At 40.2% G+C, this 26,406-nt stretch overlaps 1 protein-coding gene across 1 annotated transcript in view; it reads left to right on the top strand.

The window, feature by feature from the left end:
* The first annotated feature begins 5,257 nt into the window (after positions 1-5,257).
* The window catches only part of LOC122888524 (FRAS1-related extracellular matrix protein 2-like), a 59,447-nt gene continuing 38,298 nt past the window's right edge, over positions 5,258-26,406 (top strand). The window contains exons 1-3 of the mRNA XM_044223092.1: positions 5,258-10,454; positions 13,243-13,332; positions 25,718-25,864. Of these exons, the coding sequence (XP_044079027.1) occupies positions 5,456-10,454; positions 13,243-13,332; positions 25,718-25,864 (5,236 nt within the window). The 5' untranslated portion in view covers positions 5,258-5,455. The remainder of the gene's footprint in view (positions 10,455-13,242; positions 13,333-25,717; positions 25,865-26,406) is intronic.

The following is a 26,406-nucleotide window of genomic DNA, read 5'->3' as shown; positions in this document are numbered from 1 at the left end:
AGAAAATGTGGTAAACCTCTGATAATGTTTACCACTCTCAGCCTTGAGCCAGCAAAAACTTTAATAGCCATGATCAGTGGACGTAAATCACTGTAACACAACACTAGCATACCTGATAGGCCCAAAAATTGGCAAAGGAAATTTTCAGTTCTGATGCTGAACCCATTGCTGCATGATTCTCATTTAGCTGCCAATGCAACTTGATATATGTCAACACCTGATAACCTTTAGCACTTGACTCATGAGCTGATTCCTGGAATGCTGCTGCCCCTCTTCTCCACCAGAGAGCAGTAGCCTATTAAAAAATGATAACCCTATTTCTTTCTCTGATCATTTAGTCGAAATCATGACTGCATTTAAATGATTGATCTGCCTTATTCAAATTCAGAGGAAGTGAAGTGTTTCTTTTCTTTTTCTCACACTACTGAAATCTTTTGGTTATACTGTAAAACAGCACATAATCTGCAAGATACTCTGATTGGGTTTATTAGTAGCATCTACTGTGTAGCTAGTACGTACATTTCTAATTTTTCTTCAGGAATATTTAGTCTTGGGAATATAAACAGCTTAATTTGTTCTTCTCTGTGGGCCTTCTATTCTTATCTGTACTCACGCTTATGTAAAAACAGAAAACAATTAATGTGGAAGTATTAAAAATATGCAAAGAAGCACAGAATGTTTCATTGGTTTGAAAAGACTTCTCTTCTCTTCTCATCTTTGGTTACATTACAATTCACAGTAACAAGAAAATGCTGTAAAAGTACTTTAACAAATGTTCACCTCAAACAAGCCACAAAATCTGATAACCACAGCAAATTGACACTGCCCGCAGGGCCGAGGGCTGACTGCTTCGTCTGATGTTTGATGGAGTGTGGCACGCTTGTCCCTTATTAGACTCATCACATGAAATAGAGAGAATACGCTCTGCAAGGGGCATGTCACAAAGCCAACCATCTGAAAAAATTTTCTCATACGAGCTGTAAACAAGTCATTAATGTCCAACAGTTCAGTATAGAGGTTCTTCTGAATTTACAGTAAAAGTCCCACCAGTGAATATCAACCTGGGAAACACAGGATACAGTAGCTGGCACTCCTGAAAGAAATGGATGCACACTAGAGTGTTTTTCAAAAGCCAGAAAGGCAAAATGTTTTTTTCTGACAATTTTTATGGCAATTAATTGCGTAACAGATGCACAGATACAACAGATATTTACCCAATTCCCCTCTAATTCATAATAATAACCTTGTTCCTCTAACTGAAAGGCAAAAGCCTTCAGGAGCATTGTCATCTACAATGTAAATGAGTGTGTGAGACGCAGGAACAAACTGTCAGTTTGACCAGACAGTAAACGTTTACCAGAATGGCACTTTGTGTAAACTCACACGGTCATTGTATTGATGATTACAGAGCAGCGGCGCTGAGATGCCTGTTTGGAGAAAAGAGTTCCTGGTGTGTCCTCTGAATGCCTACTTTTTCACGACTGTATTATGGGAACAAAGACGGACCAGAATTGAATCTCTACGGTTTGTATGTCCTTGTGTGAAGTGTACTTTCACTTCAGTGAAAGTACAGGTTTATCAGTAAAATGTACTTTACTATCAAAAATAAATGACACAGAATGGCCCTTTTCAGAGAGTCATATTACTTTACTAAATTATTATTCATGATACATTAATATGTAATGTGCATTTTAATTTGTAGCCAAAAATGTACTTGTTTTATTTCCACCACTGTGTGTATGCATAGGAAATTATATTCTGTGCTTTAAATGTATTCACTGTGAATAAATTCACATAATGTACATTATTCATTGGGGTTATGGGTCATTTATTTAAAAAATCTGACCAGGAATGATGTTCTCCTATGGCGATACAACCAACTCATTATCAATCAAGATGCAAAACATGGATAATTAACTGATTTTGTGCATGGATTCAAACCCTACTGGACATCTGGAAAAGCTTAATCGTAAAGCAAGAGACAAATCATAAACAGAAAATGTCTCCAGAAAAACAACCTGTAGACTTCCACTGTCACACTCAGCTTTGTCACAGCATCACAGATTAAAACTCCTACCTCTTGATTCTGGTGGGACAAAGGTGTGTGGGTGGTGAGTGTCTACAAACAAACCAAATGTTCTCAGTGTAGTACAGTCATATTTTAGGGGGCTCAGACTTGGAGTGAGAATCTGTATTGTTTTGTTAACAGTTATTTTGGGACTTTTTGATGGCTTTTTAATAGTTACTCCTCCTGGTAACCAGACAAAACCATTTGGCCAAACATTATAAAACCTGCTTCATACATTCACAGGCCAAACAACAATAATCTTAAGCCATTTTCATATTGGCTGTAAGAATGACACAAATATGTAAAATTAATTTAGACTAATCTGCTCTAGTGTGCTCCTGCTGCTCAATACCAATATATACTACATTAGTGAATATTCATTTGGCTTTTAATGGTGAGTGTGGGTCCAGCTCATCACAAAATGTATGTTCAAATACATTAACTTTTATGATAAGTAGGGACATGTCATTTGCTGCATGCACACCAAAATGTGACAGTCATGCAAATGCAAATGTGACAGTCTGATGGATACCTAACCCTCATACTGTCTCATTACCTGACAGTTTTGAATCTTTCACACTCCCATATGTTCAAACCCCAGAATCTCCATGTGTGGCCTTATCACAGCGGAGCAGCTGCCGTGCAGAAGGAGCCCCATATCCTGTACTGTATGAATATGTCATAAATCTGAGGCTGGACTTACCAAAAGAGTTTCAGTGCTAATTAGTCAGATGGGAACAGAACAAATCTAGGGGAGTCAAAATAATGGGAATTCACTTGTAAACAGGTGCTCATCATGCCATCATAAGGAATCATTTTGTGGGAAACAAACATTGTAGCTTAAAGTTCCAGGTGAAAATGTTCACTAGTCTCTAATTTTGTTGACTTAATAATGATCTTTACATGCCTCCTTTGTTCCTCATCACTCCCTCTGTCTCTGATCAGACTTTAGTATTCAGTATAATCTGTCTACATGTACTCACTTCTCATAGTGCAGATCTAATGCGCATGTATCTGAATGATTTCTCTCATGTACAGTCACAAGAAGAATGTTCTAGCACATATAAAGAGTATGACAGCTGGAAAAAGATGGGGGTGTCATGTACTTTGAAATAACAAGGCACTAGAAACCCTCTAATCATCTGGCATTTTAAACGTGGGTGGTGGTGAGTCAAGAACAAAATGTAGTCCCAAGCAGTACCTCTAAGGTTCTGGCTTCTGTATGAGAAAACAAAAAAGACTCAAGGCTGTCAGGTTTGTAAGAACAACGTGGAATTTTTCAAATATTCATGTTTGAAACTTATAACCAGTTTCTTGGCAATAGAAAGCAACTATTTGCATCATAATGGCATTAGTATCAACTGTTACATATTCACAGTGCTGATGCTTGGTGACTCTTTGATGAAAAGTGTACCATGTTTGTCAGTAAATGTACAAATGTTTGCACAAACTTGACTGACTTTATGGCAGCAATGCTTTTCATTTGGGCACACCAGTTGCCGAAATCTCTCTGAACAAATGCTAAATGTCAAATAAAAAAAATAGTCAGCAAAAATGGTTAAATGGCAGAGGAGTGATCACATCAAAAAGCCAGTTTGCAGAGCAGGGGGAGCGAAGTGGGTTTATTCTCTCATGATGTTCCAACTTGCTGCACAAATTTCCCCTTAGGACCACCAAGGTCTTGCAGGATAGATTTTCAGTCTTAAGAAACAATTTGCAGCATTTTTATTGTTCCTGACAGCCGAATGTGTATTTCACATCCCAACACAGCTGCTTATGGCAATATTTTGTTTTGGGTTTTTTTTGCTTTTTGCATTATACTTTACTGATCTAGACTGACAAGGACAGGGTCATAGCCTACTGGACAATGGGAGGTTTGTACAGTGACTTTTTCTTGCTTGAGGGAAGGCCAATGTGTTTCAGAGGCCCACATTCAACTGCTTGTTCACCAAAAAATAAACAGCAAAATGAATAAATGGATGAATGCGAACATGAATGAGAACTAAACAACCCTGACTTTCACTTCTATCAATTCATTTACACTTAGGCTTTCTGCAGAAAGTGTGGAGTTAGAGCAAATGAGGAGGAACATTAGAGGATTATTAAGCCAACAATGAGCAGACTAATGACAGTGTGCCATTATTTAGGAATAAAAGCCCAAAGCTCAAAGTTTATCTCATCAGTATCACATCTCATCCATATTTTAGCCATACAGTGTATATTATTGATCTCTGTTTTACTTTTTCTTTTGTTCTTATGGTCGTGTCACTGCCATAGTCAAGATAATCATAAAACTTTCTCAAATCATTGACAGTTTTCTGTAAAATTAGGTTTGAGGCTCTATGGATTTTTATTGGAAGATTGTCAAGTGTTCAAGGAATACTATGATGTGCAAAATCATGTGTAGTCACTGGATATGTATGAATGAGCTTTTTGGGGGTTTACTGGACAGTTGGACAGTGGAGACAGGAAATATTTGGAGAGAGTGAGAGATGACATTATCACACTGGAACTGGGGACTTTGCAGTTAAGCGGTATGTGTTTTGCCCTGGAGCTTTATTTTCTGAAAGTGTAAAAATGTATGATCATAATAATTATAATTGAATGTTGGGACAGACTAGTCTGCTAGTGCATAAATTACCTGCATTAATGTGAAAGAAACAACTGTTTTAATTTGTTAAAAACGATCAGTTTTAAGATTTTTGTTTTGCATTGTTCAAGTTATTCATTCATTTTTCAACCCTTTAGTAAGTCTGTCTGTAATCAATTCAGTAACATAATAAAGTTGGTGAACTTTCTCTTTCAGACAGCATGCAAAATATTGACAATCTCTGCAGCCCTCTGGGTTGCAATTTGGACATTTCTCCCAATTTCATCAGTGTCTGAATGTCCACAGATGACATGATTATATGATCTGTGGTATGTAGAGTACTCATGAGCAATACTTAAATAGGCTATTTTTGTTCAGGGTACTATTATCTTCCCTTCTTAAATCCCTTGTTATAGCTTGCAAAGAATAGTCCTGACACGAGAAACTCAGTAATTGCACTAAATGTAATGAACCACATCTGTGTAATTCAGCTCATCTTCTAGGCCCCGCCTCCCAGAGACTACCAGCTGCCCATTGGCGAAAAGGCTGAGGTAACAAACCCTCAAAATCCTCCAATATGTGCAGAGATGGGCGGTAGCACTTGTACACAGGCTCTCAAGTGTCTCAAGTTAAAACTCCTGCGCGCTATTCTCGCTGAGTATGACGATGGTCCGGACGGATAGACGCATGGTAGTCACCGTGTAGGCATCCAGCGGACAAGACTCGATAAGACTTTGCCTTATCGAGTAAAAAAGACTGGAGCATTTTTCAACATAATCTTGGCAGAGTGTTTTCGGATGATTTGGATCACATCCGTCGCAAAAATGTTCTATAGACTTCTTCTGTGTTTTTCAGTAACAGGTATTGTTTTCGCGCAGCCTGACAGTACTGGATTATTTTACGCACTGAGATCTGAACTGTCAGAAGATGCAATCTTGGTGGCTAACAACGGAATACGTGTGCCTTTCGGGAGATCGGTCTTCATCGATCCCATCAATGATTTGGTGATTCAGACGCAGCCGGGAGACCGGTGCAGCATCACCGTCCTGGATAATGATCCGCTCTCACAGAGACCGGGGCATCTCTCCCCCAAAAAGTTTCCGTGTGATTTCGGTCCCAATGATGTGACATACTCCCACTACGGGTCGAGAAGTCCGGCTAAAGACAGAATGAGGCTGCAGCTCAGGTATGACGCGCAAACCGAAACCGTTATTATCCCCTTTATGATGGAGGTTGAAGTAGTTTTTACGCAGCTAGAGTTACTCACCAAAAACATGCCTCTCACTGTCAATAATCTCAAAGGGATCAGTAACCCTATTGATATGAAGATTTTAGAGTTTACTTATGACAGAGACTCTCATAAATGTGAGGTGGCATCCTTGTCTACCGGCAGCGCATTGCCTAGATATGGAATACTCATTGATGGGGGTAAACTTTCCAAAATGATGGACTGTGATGAATTCACACAAGCTGGCATCCGCTACGAGCACACGTTTGACCGCAAGTCTCCCAACAGGGACTATGTTCCCATGGTTGTGGAGCTGCATGATAAGGAAGGCAACCTAGTGAAACAGGAGTATTTCCATCTTATGATTCGCATCAAAGAGGGAGAAGAAAACACTCCCCCCAAGCCCAGCTTTGTGTCCATGATGATGATGGAGATCAGCCAGTTTGTCATGACAGCCCTCACCCCTGATATGCTCGCTGCTGAAGATGCAGAGTCAGACCCAGATGAGCTTATTTTCAACATCACATCTCCCTTATCTTATGAGGAGGGCTACATAGTCAGCACTGATGACAGAAACCTCCCCATCACGTCTTTCTTCCAGAGAGACTTGCGTGATCTGAAAATAGCTTACAAGCCCCCCTCCCTGGACTCAGACACTGAGAGGATTTTCCAGCTTGAGTTTGAGGTGGTAGACACAGACGGGGCCGTCTCAGACCCCTTCGCTTTCATGATAGTTGTGAAACCGATGAACTCTCTGGCCCCTGTTGTGACACGTAACACGGGTCAGCTGCTGTACGAGGGGCAGTCTCGGCCTCTCTTCAGCGCCCACAACTTGGAGATCAGCGATGAAGACAACCTGGACACTGTCACCGTCACAGTGGTGGATGGGCTGCGCCACGGGGACCTCATGGTGCAGGGCCCCCAAAAGAAATTCTTCACACCTGCTGACCTTACAACAGGGGTTGTTGTGTACCAGCATGATGGGAGCGACACATACAGCGACAACATTGTCTTCAAGATGTCGGATGGACAAAACGAAGTAGAATTCCTTTTTCCCATTACAATTGTTCCCACTGATGACGAGCCACCGATTATAAATGCCAACACTGTCCTGGTGCTGTTCAGAAACCAGATGATGCCTATATCTCCCCTCATGCTCAGCGCTGCCGATATTGACTCTGAGGACTCCACTATTAAATTCACCATTGTCCCCCCCTTTTCTTCTATTGGCACTGTGTTCCTAAGGCAGTCAGATGCCCCAGAGGACCCCTCCTCTTGGAAGTTCAACTCTGAGGATGAAGTGTATGAGAAGGAGGTGACAGAGTGGCTTCAGAAAGATATCACTGACGGGAAGTTGTTTTACAAGCACACAGGCCCTCACAACACAGATACCGTCATGGATCAGTTTGTGTTCACAGTTCAGGATGACAATGACCCCCCTAATGAGTCAGGAAAAAGTGTATTTATAATTCGGGTTTTACCCGTAGATGACGTACCCCCCGAGCTGTTCCCTGGCACCACCCTGCAGATGACCGTTCAGGAGTACAAGCTCACCCACTTTAGCAGAGAAGTTCTGCACTACACTGATATGGACTCTGAGGACCGTGACCTCAAATACGTAGTTATCCAGCCCCCGATAGATACCGATGAAAATAACCCAGTTGCGTTTGGTTCTTTGGTTCTGACAGACAGCCCAGACACCGAAGTCACTGAGTTCACCCAAGCTCAAATTAACCATCATAAGATCTCCTACAGCCCCCCGGATGTTGAGCTTGGAATTACAGCCCATGTCGTGCAGTTTCGTTACACTGTTGAAGACACGGCTGGGAACAGTGTAGAAGGGGCTTTCACTATCTACCTCCAGCCCGTCAACAATAAACCCCCTCAGATTACAAACACTGGCTTTACTGTGTTTGAACGTGGTGTGCACATCGTCAGTATTGCTGAGCTAGACGCCACAGACCTCGACACAGAGAGTAAACAGATTACCTTTACTCTAAGCCAGCCCCCTAAACATGGCCAGGTCCAGGTTGCATTCACTGACCTAGAGAAAAAAGGGGTTTTCAGACTTGAGGATATCTCAGAGGGGAAGATATCATATACTCATGGTGGGGAGGAGACGATGAGTGATGAATTTCAACTGGATGTCAATGATGGGATCCATGTTGTAACCGTGACGGTCAGAGTTAATGTAAAGCCTGTCGATGATGAAACTCCAACAGTCAGCCTGCCTGTGGGAACAATCGGCTCTCACATGGATGTGCTGGAAAACAGAGCCACAGAAATCACAACTAATGTCATTCAAGGCCATGATGATGACACAGATGACCTCCAGCTGACCTTTATTGTGGAAGATCCTCCAGTTATGGGTGAAATATTGTTTAAAGGGGTGCCTGCCACTAGGTTTACACAGGCTGATATAATTAATGGTGTGGTTGTGTACGCACACACCAGTGGTGAAATAGGTCTCACCTCTCATCTGGATGGCTTCAATTTGACTCTCACAGACATGTCCGATGATTGGACAGTAGGTGGCAATAAGGTCAACGGAGTGCACGTTCGAGTCACTATCCTTCCTGTTGACAACCAGGCCCCTGAGGTCGGAGTTGGAATTCAGTTCAGTGTCATTGAAGGGGAGAAATACGCCATTGGCCCCCAGCACTTGAACGCTGATGATAATGACACTCCAACGGATGCTATCCTTTGCACCATCATTGTCCAGCCCACTGCCGGCTATGTGGAAAATATATCACCCGCCCCAGGCTCAGAAAAGTCTAGGTCAGGAACAGCTATCAGTGCTTTTAACATCAGAGATATCAGGGAGGGCAATATCTACTATGTACAGAGCATTCACAAAGGGGTAGAGCCAGTGGAAGACAGATTCACATTTAGGTGCTCTGATGGCATCAATTTCTCAGAGAACCATTTCTTCCCAATTGTTATCATCCCAGCAAATGATGAAAAGCCGGACATTTATTTGAGGGAGATAGTGGTGATGGAGGGTATGAACATCGTCATCGACACTCCGATTCTGAATGGGGACGATGCTGATATTCCACCCGAGGAGCTGATATTCATCATTTCCAAACCTCCCAAACATGGTGCCATTTTAAACCAGCTATCCACAGGCTCAGTTTTGGTGACTAATTTCACTTTAGAGCAGATTAGGGAGGCATCAAGTATTATTTATGAGCATGATGACTCAGAGACAACAGAGGACAGCTTTGATGTCACTCTGACTGATGGAAAATACTCTGTGCAGAAAACAGCCATGGTTTTGATCATTGCTGTTGATGACGAGACACCCAGAATGCTCATCAACGATGGTCTTGAGGTGGAAATTGGGGAAACCAAAGAGATCAACAACAAAATGCTCAAAGCAACAGATTTAGATTCAGATGACAGTACGCTTACATATATCATCCGGTTCGAGCCTGGTCAGGGTCTCCTGCAGAGAAAAACCCCATCTGGGTCTCTGGAGAACATCACGCTAGACATGAATTTCACACAAGCTGAAATTGATGCAGGGCTTATACTTTACACACACAACGGTCAGGAGGGCATCCGAGACTTGGTCAAATTTGACGTCACAGATGGAATAAACCCATTAATTGATCGTTACTTCTATATCACTGTGAGCAGTATTGACATGGTATTCCCTGATGTGGTCAGTAAAGGCGTGTCTCTGAGAGAAGGTGGCAGAGTGACTTTGACCACAGATCTTCTCAGCACCAGTGACCTCAACAGCCCTGATGAGAACTTAGTCTTCACCATCACAAGGGCCCCTGTCAGAGGTCACTTGGAGTGTACAGATACTCCTGGGATGCCCATTGTGTCTTTTACTCAACTCCAACTGGCTGGAAGTAAGATTTACTACATCCACACCTCAGACGATGAGGTGAAAATGGACAGTTTTGAGTTTGAAGTCACTGACGGCTACAATCCCATTTTCAGAACATTCAGAATCTCTATAGTGGATGTTGATAATAAGAAACCAGTTGTTACTGTAAATAGTTTAGTTGTCACAGAAGGGCAGATTAAGCTGATTTCACCATTTGAGCTCACTGCTGAGGACCAGGATACAGCTGAGCAGTTGCTGAAATTCACCGTCACCCAGCTGCCTGTTCATGGTAAACTCCTCTACAACCGGTCCACGCCCGTTACCAGCTTCACCAAACAAGACCTCAATGAAAACCTCATCAGCTACAAACACGACGGAAGTGAATCATCAGAGGACTCCTTCTCCTTTACTGTCACTGATGGCACACACACTGAATTTTATGTTTTCCCCGACACTGTGTTTGAGACTTGGCGTCCTCAAACCATGAAGATCACCATTGTGGCGCTGGACAACGGCGTCCCCCAGATCCTGGTGAATAAAGGTGCCCCCACTTTGAAGGTCCTGGCCACAGGTCACCTGGGGTTCCCCATTAGCTCCAAAGTGCTGAGGGCAGAGGACAGAGACAGCAGCCCGGCCTCCCTGGTGTTCTACATCACCACCCAGCCCAAACATGGTTACATCGTTAACCTGAGACAAGGAAACAACTCCATCCACACATTTAGTCAAGGTAAGCCCTGGGGGAAAAAACACCCACCAGTATTATAACGTGTGACATTTGCATGAATATTGCATGTGGATCACATAATCAAATGACAGTGATTTTGTTGCTGTTCAGTGGTTGAGTGATGGTAGACTCCAGGGGGAAAAAAAGGATTTTAAAATGTAATTGTCCAATCTGGTAAACAAAATTACCTGAAAGGTTATTCCACTCTCTAATATAACAACAATTATTACAAATTATTAGTAGTAAGCAAAATGACAGTGTCAATCTGACATAAAAAAACCATTTCTTATTTGGCAAATGGAAGTGGTTTTAGTCATCATTTTTTGTAATCAAATTATTATAATCTCCTAACGTGTGATGTGATACTCTTTAACCTCAGAGAAAAATGTTAAAGTTAAAAATCCCTACAAATCTGTAAGTTTTGATTAATTTTTCACACTGCCTACCAAAGATTTTAATTTATGGAGCAATAATTATTCATATGTGTGACAAGTGCAGGCCTGGGAATTTCAGTAGTTAATTTGTGGGCCTGATTTAGATGTGCCTTGCTCATCAAATCATAATTAGCAGACCAAAGTTAGAGGTTGATGTTTCACAAATGTCTTGTAGACGGTTAGAGATGAATAATTTATTATTTCTGCATCTCCTGGGAAATGTTCACATCTGATGTTCTCTACAGTGGTTTGTTAAATGAAGCAGGACAGAAGTAGAGGATCATGTGAAAAGGTCAGCGCAGACATTTCAGTAACAGGGTGGCATCTGAGTTGCAGCACATTCTGATGGTTTGACCAGGTCAATTCAATTTGGAAACAATTTATTGCAATTTGTTCATCTTAAAAATTCATATGGAAAATTGAAACCTTTCAACAAAATACATGTCTATACACCACCAACACACGGGATATGCCACCGGAACTATGAATTTGTAAACATTTTGCATGTGTGCATGTCTGTTTATTGATAATGCAGACAGACTCAAGACAACAATGCCACTGATTGAGGTTTAAAGCGATGCAATCAATGCAGTGTTTCATATCATGCTGAGGCAATCATAAGAACAAGTAAGAAAATTCACCTGCTTGTGCCACAGCCTGGCATAAGAACGCAGAGTGAAAAAGAGCTCTTCAGTCTGCAGGAGACGGACACTTGTGGCAACCACTGTGCGGCTGCATTCTTTGAAAATAAAAAGGACACAGATGAGACAAGAGTGCAGTGAGAAAGAGAGGCAAAGGGGCAGAAGAGGGGGCAGAGAGAGCACGTAAAGTGGAAGAGTGCAAAGGAGGCGGGGGGGGTGTAGGTGGCATGAAAAAAATAAAGAATGAGGGAAGGGGCGTGAGAGAGTGTCTAAAAGAGAGCAAACAGGCTTGTCAGAAAAATCAGTCAGGTGAAAGAGACAATCCCTTGCTCTTTATTTACTCATCCTATTTCCAGGGCACATCTCATGAGGCGTTCTCTTTAAATATTTGATGAACATTGTGCCCCTGGTTCACAGTGTTGCCTTTATATTTGCAAGGTCCTCCGGTTCAAGGCTGCGTCACTCCAGAGAACATCCTTATTCTGCTGCTTCTCCTGAACAATCCTATTAATACTCACTAATGTGAAAAGATGAATCTGAAAGTAGAACAATACTCTCACAAAAATCATCATATAATGTATAAATGGAAAATGGTTATTACATAATTTTGTCCGTGTCTCCGTGTTAGAAGGGAAGAAGGAGAGGCAGCAATGATAGGAAGCCACCTAAGAGGTTTAAGATGCGTCCCAGCCAGAAGTCAGGGGTTTAGACTTTTATGAACCTCCTTCCTCTGACATCTATTATTGAAGGAGGTGGTTCGCAGGGGCCAAGCCCTTTCACAGTCTTGATGATTTTTTCTGCACTGTAATAGACGTTTCAGGAGAATGGTAAAAGAATATAAATAAAGGCAGAGCCCTGTAATTCAGAGAAGTTAGGAAAACAGCTGTGGAAGTGCAGGCACCCGCCACAATCCTGTTTTTAACATTCTTACCCTCGTCTGTCATTAAAAGATCCACTGTCACCTGGTTCTCAGGGCTGTTGACACAGAGAGCTGACAGGTTCAGGATTTAAACGTTTTCTGTTGGTTTAGCTCGAGTTGTCTCGGATTTGAGGTTGTGGCCTTATCGTCCTGGATTACAGATGCATGACTTTCAGAATGCTTTCTCTGGTAGAAAATTGTTCATGCTGCGTGCTGATAAGGAACTGAATCAGTGTGGTACTAGAGACCTGCTGTTACTGTAGCTGATACGGTGCTGAAGCAGGACAGCTTCCATCTTTGAACAATTATTTGACAGAGAGAATGTTTGAACAAGCCATAAAGCCATAATACAACTTCAAAGTGTGTTTGAGGCTATTTCTGTAACCAGCATGAAACTTCACATGAAAGTTTTTTTTTTTTAATCTTAAAATGCAAATTGTTTCATAAATATATTTTTTTTAAATCTTGGCAAGGGCAAAACTCTTCGATATACAATTTTTAATTTAGCCGTCACCTTGCTTTAAGTTGGAGCAAGGTGATTGTTATAATTTTCATCATGCATCATCTCACATTGACATGACGGTATAACCCTTCAGCTTAAAATGCAGAGTGGGCCTCATTTACATTCTGTTATTACATCAAAACATTAGCTGTTGTTTGCTTGTCATTTCGATTATTTTGTTTGTTTTCCATTGTTGGTTTTGAGGTGATTTGGAAAATATAGCTTTTTCCAGCCCTGATTTTTTTTTCTACCAGTTTTATCACTCCAACAAAATAAAGTTACTTTCCTGTTACAGCTGATATTGATGACCTGAACATCTGCTATGTGTTGCGGAATGAAGAAAATGCAACATCTGATCTCTTCCATTTCTCCGTTCAGGATAACGGTAAGATTTCACCATTTTATCTTTATATTTGCATTGAGATTTTAGCCACTTTTTTTATGCACAGAGAATGACAATGACAATGCCATTTCAACAAAATGTTAATACATACAAATAGGGGTAAGTGAAGATCAAACCTGTCAATTTTTGGGTATGGTACGGTCTCTCTAACCTTTAGACTCATCTCTTCGGGTGAATCTATAACTCTCTTCTCCTCTCTGAGTTTCTGCAGTAGTTGTCAGGGTTCAGAGAATCATTACTCATACAGTAACTCACAACTCATGACTGTGATGGACCTGCACGTCAGCTGTCAAGCATCATATTCCAGTTCATACTGAGTCTAATTTTGTAAATGGTTCCTGGCGGATTTTATAAACAGTTCAGTAAAGAATATTTTTGATATTTCTGTTGTTTTCATTCATAATCACTGGGGTAAATGGAAGTCATCCCTCTGTCAGCTTCAGATGCATGAGGTGACTGATATTTGCGCTGACTTCATTTGATTCAGGATTTGCCTATAAAGTGATCTGCCATTCAGAGCAGCAGTGCAGTTGAGGGTCAGAATATAAATTTCTGACAAATCTGCGTAGGCCAACAGAGGCCCTTTTTCTGTTTATGTATATTACAAATGATGCTACATCATATTAGCATACTGGTGAACTGATAAGGCTTCCAGCTTCATCAAAGATAGGGAACTTATTTTTTTAAGATGTAGAGATTAACGCACATCATTTTCACAGTTCAATGATTTAACGAGACTGCGTGTATAATTTGTGAATATGACTGCAGGATATGTCAAGTAGTATTACTGTATATTCTGTCTGGATGCAAGGCTGATTTCTCGGGGGGGTGGGGGGGTGTCAGCAGAGAAGAACAACATTTGAACATGTATTGAAAATACAAGTTACACAATACATATTGTAGATCTAAACAAATAAGTGGGTGTTCAGTCTAAACTGAAATACTTACGTCAGTATTTCAACTGTTTGCCTGTTTGCCTAGAAGGTTAAGACAACTCTCGTACATAGAGCAATGAGCGCTTTCAGTTTGAAGAAAATAACAACATGCTTTCATTTTTATGTATAAAATCCTTGGTGTTATGACCAACTGGGGATGCATTATAACTGTCACTTCCTGATTTATGCACATGAAATGGCCACTTTAAATTCTGTGCATTTCGATATATATGTCTGCTTGCAATGTGCATGAAATTAGCATCTATTTTCTAAGGTAAGCTAGTTGCAATCAGCAATTGGGAGTCTCATATAGAAAACTGTGTTTAGGTACAGAATGCATTTGGAACAAGTTGCAGCATACTCTCAGTTCTCTGTCTGTTCATTTTCCTCCTGTGTGATTAGATATGATGGTACTATATTAAAGACTAAGCACTCACAGAACAATTGATGTAGAGCCTCCCATCATTGAGGCATTTGAATTTAATGGACTTGGCAGAGAAATTCTCATATTCACATTCAGAAACTCATAAATAACACAATGCTTCTCAGTGAATCACAGGACTACAACAAGTCTATCGTTGAGTTAAAACATAATGTCGAGATCATGGGTCACTTTTCAAGTTTAATTTGTACATGATCAGGGCTGCGTGTATTCTTCAGTTAGAATGGGATATAACAGTCCTGTTAAGATGATGATTCTCTCCTCCAGCTTAAAACTATTGTAAGCCTCCGACATCCAAAGATGAAATGTGCTCTCCACATCACACAAGAGGAAATCCATGTATTGCACACTTTTTGTCTAAAAACATGGTAATTGTAATTGTCTAAAAACTAATGGTTTTGTGAATTAGCCTACCCATTTTTCAGAAGTGTTTTTCATACTGTAATGCTAATGCACTTAGAAGAAAGTGCTAATGCATCGAAGAACAGTTCCTTTATGCACATAAAAGGAGAAACATTGACTAATTGATTGTCCATGCTTGGGTAAAGTTCTTTTCTTTTTTTTCTTTTTCTCTGCTCTTGGCAACAGTCTGGCTTAAATAAAAAGGCCAGACGCTTTTAAAAGGAGTTTATTATCAATCCATAAGTTTACTGGATCCACTTGGGCTTCCTCCCCTCTCAGAGAGTTGGCGTTACTGCAAACTGATTCTGGATATAGAATTTGCAATGGAAGGACAATAATATTAAAAAACACACTGTTAACATGTTAAAAGGCAGCACTACAGTGAATCACAGCAGCAGGTACAGCAAAGTGTGAAGCATCCTTCTCAGTGACTCCTCCTCAAAAATCCCCCAAATCAACTCCTCCATGTATGCAAACCTCTGTTTTATAGGAAGTGAGCATTATGTTCTTGTAACACATTAATGTACATGTAAGCAGATACACCTACAGTGTGTGTGTGTGTATATGTATATATGTATGTGTATGTGTGTGTGTATATATATATATAATTATTATTGTTATTATTATTATTATTATTATTATTATTATTATTATTATAAAGATGTGTTAAAACACTGATCCAGATGTGCACTGGTACACTAACGCAAACAATCCCACACATGCATGCACAGCAGAGCACAGAGGGGTAGCTGTAGGCTAAGGTGCGGTCGGGCCTCCAGCACAAAGAGGTGTTTGATATTTAAGAGCCCAGGCAGCACTATGGGTAATGAGAGCCCTCGGCGTTTGAGCTGGGCAGAGCTCCGATGCAGCCACTGATAATTACAGGCTCATCTACAGGGGAAGACTGGCGGGAAGCCCCCATTGTCACAGGCTAAGACCGGCTGGAATCACTATAGTTAACTGTAATGGGCTGGAGCACGGCATGTTTCCCAGGCTTCTCTTTGGCTGCGGGATGTTCAGGTAGTTATAATGGAGCAGCAGAAAACAACACAAATTACAATGAAGCAAATTTGAAGATCATGAAAACAAAAATCAAAGAAAAGCAGCAAATCTTAAAATCCAAGTAGCTGGAACTAGACAGTGTTTGGTATTTTTGCTTGAAAAACTAACGAAATGATCCATTGATTATGACAATAGTTGCAGATTATTTTCAGTCACTTGATTAACTAATTGTTTCAGTTCTACTTAAAGCTCGGTTCACTGAAATTCCAAAAACACACATATTCTCTCTTAACTGGTGCAGATAGTTTTGGTTTTATTTGGTCTTGAGATTTCTCTCTCTAAGATCTCTGCCACTGACATGATGCAATGTAGGTGAACGGAATTTAATTTGTGGTGCTCACAACACTAAAAATTAACATTTAAAAAAATCAACAGCAACATATGGATATTTAAAAATCTGGGCAAATAAAGCATGGCTAAATACCACTGAGGGTAAGTGAGAATTAATTTTTTTGTATAATGGGTGAATTTACATGTTTTATCTGAAATCACACTAACCCCGCTACTTAAAAATACAATATATCATAGAAATGATTTGTCATTTTCATGTAGTTACAATGCAAGAGATGTTATACATTAACAGACGAAGATCTTTTCTGAGAAGACAAGCATTTTTCTCTCGATCTCTTTCCTCATCCCATTTTCTTTTACAGTATGTTTCTCCTCCCACTGCAAATTATAGTGATTGTTACAATAGAATCATTTCATCCCATCCTCACCTCTCCTTGCCCATGAACAGCCCCGGCATACCAAATCTGAAGTTATAACAACAATATATCCCCTTAAAACACCCCCTGCAGCATATATATCCCCATTTAATCAGTGTTTCACTGCACACAATACACATTACATGCATTTTTTGGTTAAATGGTTAAACAAAAATACTTTCTGTGTAAATTTTCCCTCGTTAGTGTTAGAATACCAATTACCAAACCAGACTATTCTGCAAGGGCACCAGTTCTTTATCATCAGTCTTGTTAGTGCGTGATTGGGTGTGGATCAGTGATGCCACTGTGACTTTCTTCTCTCTTCAAAAGGGTCCCCCCCCCCCATAAAAGCAGTGCCAACCCTTCAGATGAAATGACCTCCTTGTGTTGCCCTCTTGTCTGTTAAATGTGACGCATAGCAAATTATTTATGTACATACAGACTTTCTTTATAATGGATGAAAGAAATCAGTCTGGGAAAAAGAAATTAATGAGTCCATTTCAAACTGCTTCTATAATAACTTTTAAATGCTCTAATATAGCAGACTGACTCAGAGAGTCTGATTATGTCTTGGCTCAGAAAGTAAAGTCATCCATGAACCATTGAATGTAAATGGGATAATCATGTTTTAGATGACTGGATTTCCTGGAATTTCTGGAATTGAAAAAGCCATCATTAATTTGTTTCCAAAGTTAAAACACATTTGTCATGCTATAACTTTTCCCAATCCTCTTTTAATATATCTCACCTGCTTTGGAAGTTGAGTTTAGATGTAAAAGAACCTAAAAAACAAACAATCACAGGCTTAAACTGGCTGTCACCAGGGCCACAAATGGAGCCAGTCAATCCCCTGACCTTTTTTGTTGTTGTTGTTAACCTGTCCAGCGAGGTTTACTGATCAGGGCAGAATTGCACAGTAATACATCAGCATGCTGCACAGACTGACACACACAGTTAACACACACACTAACACGTCCCTTGGCTTTAGGAGAGGATTTCTCTTTATCTGTCTGCATTCAGGAATTTACTGTCACTCACTTCTCCCAGGGCCCAACTCTCCTATTGTCATCCTCTTCATCTCTCCCTTCTCACATCGTCAGTTTTAGATCTTGGATGTGTTTTATTCATTTCCCATTGTTTTACTCCGCTCAGCATCCATATTCCATTATATATTTTGTTTCTTTAGTGTTATGTCTCGTCACCTATCACTGTCCTCTTTTCCTCTCAAGGTACAGTCTTAATATTTTGCCCTACTGTCTTGCCGAGTTTAATCTTTAAGTATGCAGTGGTTTATTGTGCCGAGCGTCGACTCTGTTTAGGCATTAGGATTTGGTTTTACTGTCACACCCTTGCTGTCTGTCCCCGTCTGCCGTGTTTGTCTGTCAGCGTCGGTGCTGATGGATCTCTCTGTTGTAGGATTACAGCACATTCTGCAGTTGTGAATGTCGCTTGCGATGATCTGCATCTCATTAGAGCGTTGAGATGACAGAGTGAGACTTGTTGAGAGACGTGAAGGGATTTTTCATCATGCTAATCATCTTTGATTCTGTATTTCTCTACGCTTGACAGCCGATTCTCTACATGTAAACACAAGCATGACCAAACACCATCTAATCTCAAGAATAAACAAAAAAACTGGATCTTTTCAACATTTATTTTGCCACTGAAGTGTTAGGATCTACATTTTTGACAATATGAATACATTGCTCCCAATTATCGGCATTTCTGGTCTGTAGTTTTTGTGTTACCTTTTTTCAGTTACTTTACTCTTTTTTTATCTTAGCAGTTCTTCATCTAATTTTCACCCTGTCCTTCCTCCATCTTACATAGCGTACGATTTTCTCTATACAAGATGAAACTGTTGGAAAGTGACAATTCCAGCTCACATAAAATCTAATTCTCTATTTTACTGTCTTTGCATCTTATCTTTACCATCTCCTGCTATTTTATTATGGATCTTAATGGACCTAATTTATATTTAAATCACATAAGCATTACAATGTAAAGTGATATATATTTTTCTGTTCACATTGCAATATAAAACTACACAACACTGGGGAGCTGTTCTGAGCTCTGCTTTATTATTTGTATTTTGAAACCCTTTAATAAAAACCATACATCTTAAACATTAGAAAAGCCACTGAAGTAAAAATGAACATTTTCTGGCGAAATAAAATTTTGTTTTAAGGAGTCAGAGGAGATAATGGAGGAAAATGAGAGCAGAGAAAAAAAGTGGAAAGGTGAAACCAGAGATTTCAGTAGCTACTTTATCATCTGTGCTCAGACACAGTTTGCTCTCAAGAGTTCCAGTAACTGTCCTGAGATACATTAAACCCATCCCTGTGTTAAATATTATATTGGTGGCATGGGGAAACTTGTGCTGAAGCTGGAGTGATAGGCGTGCTGGAGTTCTGCCTCTGTGATGAGCACGAAAAAATCCTGCAGGAGAACAATTGCTTTTAGGTGTTATCATTCATTTGACACAGACATGCAGGCGCTTATACACAGATACAGACGTATGTACACACACAGGCACAACTGTACAACTGCAGACACACACATACACCTCAAGGAAGCCACCATTTCTTTGTCTTCAAGCCTTCTCCCTTTAAGCAATGCCTAGGGTCATAAATGGCTGTCTTAATAGACATCAGTGGAAAAACCTCACGGTTATTAAGTAAATCACAAGAACTTCAAAGGAGTGAGGATTCTCTGCCCCAAATGTCAGTTCCTTATGGTTTCATGTGCAAGGTCGCTTAAGGTGTTCCTGCTGCACAGTCATGCCTGATGGCTATTGAAATAAGGGAGGAAACATTATTCTGTCGCACGCAACTTTTATCTCCTTAGGATGGGACAGGGGGGTAATGTATGTGCACTCCACTTCCTCTGTTGCCCACAGGCACACACGCACAATCACATAAACAGTATATAATACTCCCTGATATAAACAGCAGCACCAGATTCGTCCTTGCATTCGGTTTGGTTTGACATCCTGTGAAGTGATTGATCAAACGCTGTGACTAGTGGAAATAATTACCCACACACATGTAAAGCGGCAATCCAGACAGTCAAAAGTGTACTTGATTCTGGTAAATTAACAACAAAGAAACCTCACACACATTTGGGTTCAACTTGCAGCATTTTGCCCAGGGCCATGAATTCCCGGTCAGCCTACTGATATCTCACCACACCTCAGGAGTTATCCGCTATCATCCTGATTGCCTTGGGCGAAGTGTAACTGTAGTGGGATACACACATACAACACACACACACACACACACACACACACACACACACACACACACACAGGATCAGGGTGCTGCTAAAAGACCTGTAAAATGACCTCCTTTCAGTCTCATATATGCATGACCACACGCGGGCATGCACACTCAGACACACACACTCCTTGTAGAAGAAACAGCTGAGTGCAGAAACCATCACAATCTTTGTGATCCTCATTGCCACTAGTTGCACACATGCAAAGCCTCCCAATGTTAGTAGAGTGACTGCCACACATCTGTCAGTATAAACTAAAAGGTATTGAAACATCCTGAAGGGGAGTGAGATATTTGTATTTTGTCAACCATCAAAATTCATGTAGAGAGGCACTCCTGTCAGATGGATGGTGCGTGGGCTTCTATTACTACTGAAATATTACTGGTAGTCTGTTTTAGCAGAAAGAGTGTCGCAGCACTTCACATGCTACGTGCTTTGTAAAAAGGAACACGTTGACAACTGAATAAATAGCAGATTTAGTGATTACTTCCTAGTCCAATGTTTCTCAAACGCTTTCCATGGTGAGAGATCTTGGGTTTGTTGGTTGTATATAGCTGTTTGGTTTCCAGTTGCACTGGGAGTTGGGGACCCGTATACAAAGGAGTACAGAAGGCAGATGGAGACGTAACAGTGAAGGAAGGGCCACACCGCCAGCAGCAGAATAGATGTACTGAGCAGCAGACGGCACCGTCTTGCTGTGAAAATTTTCCTTTGATTTTGGGTGTGAAGTCTCAGACATGCACACATACACACACACACACACACACACACACACACGCGCGCACACAGCTGAAAGTCAAGACATGTTAAGACTGAAACTAAAAGCTAAAATTGCCTAAGTGGTGGCCATTGACAAACTGTATTACGTATTTACTGTCTGATTTCTTTATTTAAATTAATTTTGTGACTGCGACATGTAACATACAGCATAAAACAAGTTTTAACATTGTGTAAAACATCAAGTGGACACTTCACTTAGCGACATACAGTAACCTACAATCATAGCAGAGCTACAAAAACCAGTAAAGTGGTCGTAATGGTGATTTGGTTGGTTGGTGTAATAATGGTGGTTATCACTTTGTGCTAAGAAAAGCCTGAAGTGGTGCTTGTGTAAAACACTGAAAAGGGGAGTATTTGAATGAAAGATGCACGGATACAAACTTTCCTCAGATCCTGTATATTATGACTGATATATCAAAATAATATACTATGAATACAAACACCAGTACAGTGTCACAATGTGTACAATTCTCCTGCTGGATACAGAACTGAAATAACTAGCATCAGTGAACTGTGTTGAAATATTACCACAAACAATGTACATCAAACTACAATCTAATATGTCTATTCTATCGCACAGGACTTGCATTAGCGGTTTCAACTTTGAATCACTAGTAAAGTGAAGCATAACACTTAAAATAAACAAATACAGAAATGCACAAAATACATTATACCTTGGCTTACTTATCATATACTGGTAACATATTGCAACTCATGATTTAGAACATACAACACTAACACTACACTACACTCAATTAGTAGCGCAGACATTTCAGCAATATAAATACATAATAACCTACACACTACAACAGTATAGTGCTACAATAGTTTTTCCACGGCTATGAAGTACCACTATTCCACAGACGACGGTGCGGTTAGCACAGCAAAAGGCTAATGTGGCTAGCTTACTCGCCGTCAGGTAATTAACTTCATTACTTCACATTACGCAAGCACACTGTATTACAAATAGTCTCCTGAGCACATATACACATTCATCTAACGCACAGCTAAACATTAACCCTTATGAGGGACTCATACCTGAAAAAGGGGAGTATATGAATGAAAGATGCACAGACACAAACTTTCCGCAGATCATGTGTATTATGACTGAAGGGAGACCGCTCGGTGTCCCTTAACGTAGCTCAACAGCTCTACGCTCCCCCTGCTGGAGCCCACTGGTAACTACAGCTACTCTTACTACTGCAGGTGTTAGTGTGACATTTTCAACATAAAACATAAGAAAACACAAAAATACTGTACTCTGACTGCTGCAACTGACAGTAATCAATATAACCATAAAATATGATACAACATGAGAATGCCATCAACTGTTATTCTACTGCTTGATCTGACTTGCTGATAATGCACATTATCCCATCCATCACACTTGCTAGGCTGTTACATAGTATAAGTATCATTATAAATGAAAAAACAACAAAATAATGTCCAACTTTGTAATAGTTATAGTTTGTTTTGATTTTAATCTAAGAAATATTAGTTGTGGCACCCAATATTTCAGATGTTCAGTGATGTTTCTTGCTGTCTTAGTCTGTTATTCAATGGTTTGTTTTCTCTTTTCAGTTTGCTCTTAAGCTGACTCAAACAGAACATGCATGGCAGGCCTGTGAACTCAAATCATATGACTTCATTCAAGTCAGAATCGCATCAAGAATTTGATAACAGATTCTGCTTTACAAAATTAAAAAGAACTTTCCACTCCACTTTGACTTTAAAACTATCTCAGCCTGATGTTTTATGACTTGAAAGACTCGGTCCTCTCCCTAAGCCCAAACTGCCTAGCAGCATATTCAGAAACAGAGCAGAGACTCAGACCTATGTAAAGGTCAGTAGCACTTGTTTTGATGTGTTTTTGAATGAATGATTGTACCTTCATGGAAGGTTTCTTTTAGGAGTCAAGGATCTACATATCTTAAGAAAGAGAAGGTTGGAGAGAAAAGAGAGGCATGGTTTACTACGGGATGAGAGCTACTCTTTGTATGAATAGCATGATGAATATGAGAATTACATTTTTTAATAGGTAATAGAAGTGGCACTACATCTTATTTTATCTGTAGCTGCACTGCAGCGTTTAATTTTGGTTGTACACCAAAGCGTCTCTGTCAAGGCTACCCAGGAGGAAAATTTTGAGAAGTTATATCAAACAATTTTTTCTCCCTAAATATACTGAAAAAGATTAATTTCTTATAAAATGTTATGGCTAACGTTTTAGCAAACAATTGCCTATATCCAGCAGGCAAGCAGCAACATTAGCATTCAATTAGAGTTGTGTTTCTGGCTCCCTTAGGAATAATCCAATATTCACTTTCCTCATAAGGCGCTGTTTTGGCCTTAACTAACTTCTGAGAAATATATTTGGATGTTTAGCTCGCTCGTTGTGCAAATTTGTTCACCAGCTAGTTGGTACACTACCTGCCCAGCCCTGTTTGGTGTTGGGCAGATAGCATACAGTGGGTTTATCAGAAAGTGAGGTTAATGAGTGCATTTAGACTGAACCATACAGTAATTTGTGGGCCATAAAACCAAAACACTGAGCTAAAAGAGGCTAAAAAGCTAAAGATAAAAGATATTTTAATTCATATTGCCGACACTTATCTTACTCAATTACCAATTTTCAAAATTTGACCATATAATTGAGACTCTATAGACTCAACTACACTAAGAGCATCATACAGACCAACAACAAAAGCATTCTTATCATTGCCTTTTGATTTTAACCCTTTGTGATTATAAATTAATCTCTTCTGACTCGACAGCTGTCAGTGATTATTTCACAACGTAGATCCTACATCACAAGCCAGCATCAAAGATTTTCTCAGAGTGTCCTGATCCTTGATGTTTTCTGCGCAGAAACTATGATCCCTAATTGGTGCTGAGTTTTTGTTTGGAAAGCCTTTGAAAGAGGGTGTAAAGTGAATTTAGCTCTGTTTAAGATTATTTCAGAGCTCTTTTGTTTTTGTATGGTCAGCACGTGAGAGGTCTTTTATCCTTCTGAAAGGCTGGAGGAATGTGACAGTCTGAAGTCCACTGACTCAGATCCCTATTATCTGTGCACAGCCCCTCACCTTCAGTGGGAAGTCACACAGAATCACTGGTTATACACAGACAAACATGCACACACAACACACACACGCACACACAAACACACTAAGATTTCAGGCAGTTTATGCTGTATTTCTTGTCAGGGAGCTGGGATGAAAGTCAAGGGTGCAGTGACGCTGGAATTGAAGAGTAAAGCCTGAACTTGGCCTACTGTACAGGCTATTTGGAGGATACATGAGCTCTGATTATATTAGCTGTCTCCTCACCTCAGTATGTTGTACCTATGACTTCCAGGCCAGGAAGTGCTGAACTTTTCACCTCTGCTGCGTTTTAGCATGGTCGGCATGCCATGTTAAAGCTTTATTCTGACAGAGAGCTGAACCTGCATATGCACTTAGTTGTGGAGATGGAGGGTATCATCTCCACTCTTGTGATACAATTTATGATATTTTATTGTTTGGTATAGGGACATACTTTTATTTGATCTGTTATCAGAGTGCAGAATTTGTCACAGCATAGCACCACCTTTTTTGCACAAGGAGGTTTGAACAAAGATGATGCCCTGCTGCCATTTATGACCTTTATGATGATGGAGGTGAAGTGCTATGGTGTGTGTGCTTTTAAGAGCCTTACTGCTCCAGCATTTAATAGGCATAAATAACTTGAAAGAACAAACAGCTTTTTAAATCGTCCTCAATAGAGCTAAATGAGATGTCCTTTCCGACAGTGTACACATAACGTTTGCACAGTCATCCACCTCTGCATTTCCCTCTGCCAGTAAAACACACACACACACACACACACACACACACACACACACTCAGGCATTTAGTTTAGCACTCTCAGGAATGCTGTGCATAGTTAGGCATTGTTCATCGCTACACAAAAGCAGAAAAAAAAGATCCCTCCTCCACTTCTTTTTTTTCCAGTTTTACAATGTTCTCTCATTATTTCCTTTCATTATGGCAGAACTCAATCCTTCTCCCCTGCAGGTGTGTAAATTAGCCACACAAAGCAGCATCCTTCCTGTCCGCTTGTTGAAGTGGCAGCTATTCAGCTATTAGCCTAGCACTAACAAGGCCACTTACTCTGCAAACCCTTCTTTAATATCACTGATTGGCTTGCATGCTCAAATGCTCAGGATAATGTGCTGTTTTTGCACAAGCGAAATGAAAGGAAAACACAGTTTTACAAAGGAAAATTTGAATTTAATTATAGAGCACATGGAAAGATTGACTGTAAGATATAGAATAGTATTGTGCGTTTTTTTTTTATGAATCTGTAAATATTCTGTAGCAGATGGGTTGTGAACATTTGGACTGCACATTTAAAATAATTAAAACACTTTTTCTTCATTACAGTTTTACAGTAATTGCCCCCTTGGGTCACAGAATTCCCCCTCATTGTTTCCTTTCCAGTTTTTATAGAATATTGAACTCAGCATTTGGTAGTTCAGTCAGATAAATAAATAGGCACAGACCCACCCCGCCACATACAGTATTTCCACAGAGATCTTACATAAAAAACAGTATGTTGACACTTGCATAGAGTTATTTAAGAAACAACACATTCATACAATTCAGGTAGATAAATACTAAACTGATAATGAGACTTTGTTTTTTAAATGAAATGTCAACAAAAAAAACGGATGAAAAAACATGTTTACAGGAGTAACGAAATGTATGTTCTTATATTTTATTCAGGTGGGAACAAGCTCAAGAGACAGCAGTTCCGTCTGGACTGGTCTTGGATCTCTCTGGAGAAAGAGTACTACGTGGTGGATGAGGAGGACAAGTTTCTGGAGGTGGTGCTCAGGCGAAGAGGCTACCTGGGAGAGACATCTTTCATTGGTTAGTCTGTTTGTCTTTCTGTCTCTCTTCCTCTCTGATCCAAGAGGACATGCTTTGTGCTTCTAGCCATGCTAGCAGGGTGGCTCTAGGGATGTTGGTCTTCTCAGTTGGTCAATCAGTCCACCACTTTGGAACAGACTGAAATATCACAGCAGCTGCCTGATGGGTTGCCACAACATTTGGTGCCGACATTCATGGTCCCCAGACGATAAATCCTAAATACTCTGGTGATTCTCTGACTTTTCCTCTAGCGCCACCATGACTTTGACATTTTTGGTTTTGAGTAAAATGTCTCAACAAGGAAAAATGTCCCCTCTAGATGATGGAATTTGGTGATGGTGGTTCTTCTAGCGCCATCACCAAGTCAAAATTTAGATTTGTCCAATATTTCGTTTTTGCTAATTTGCAAATGTTGGCATGCTAACACGCTAAACAAAAATGGTGAACATGGTAAACATTATACCTGCCAAACATCATATAAACATAGCATATTAGCATTTTCATTGTGAGCATGTTATCAAAGCACCGCTGTGCCTGAGTAC

Source organism: Siniperca chuatsi, linkage group LG14 (assembly GCF_020085105.1).
Source record: "Siniperca chuatsi isolate FFG_IHB_CAS linkage group LG14, ASM2008510v1, whole genome shotgun sequence".
Taxonomy (NCBI): Eukaryota; Metazoa; Chordata; class Actinopteri; order Centrarchiformes; family Sinipercidae; genus Siniperca; species Siniperca chuatsi.
Note: the sequence above shows the minus strand (reverse complement) of the source record. Positions and strands in the feature narration are given on the sequence as shown.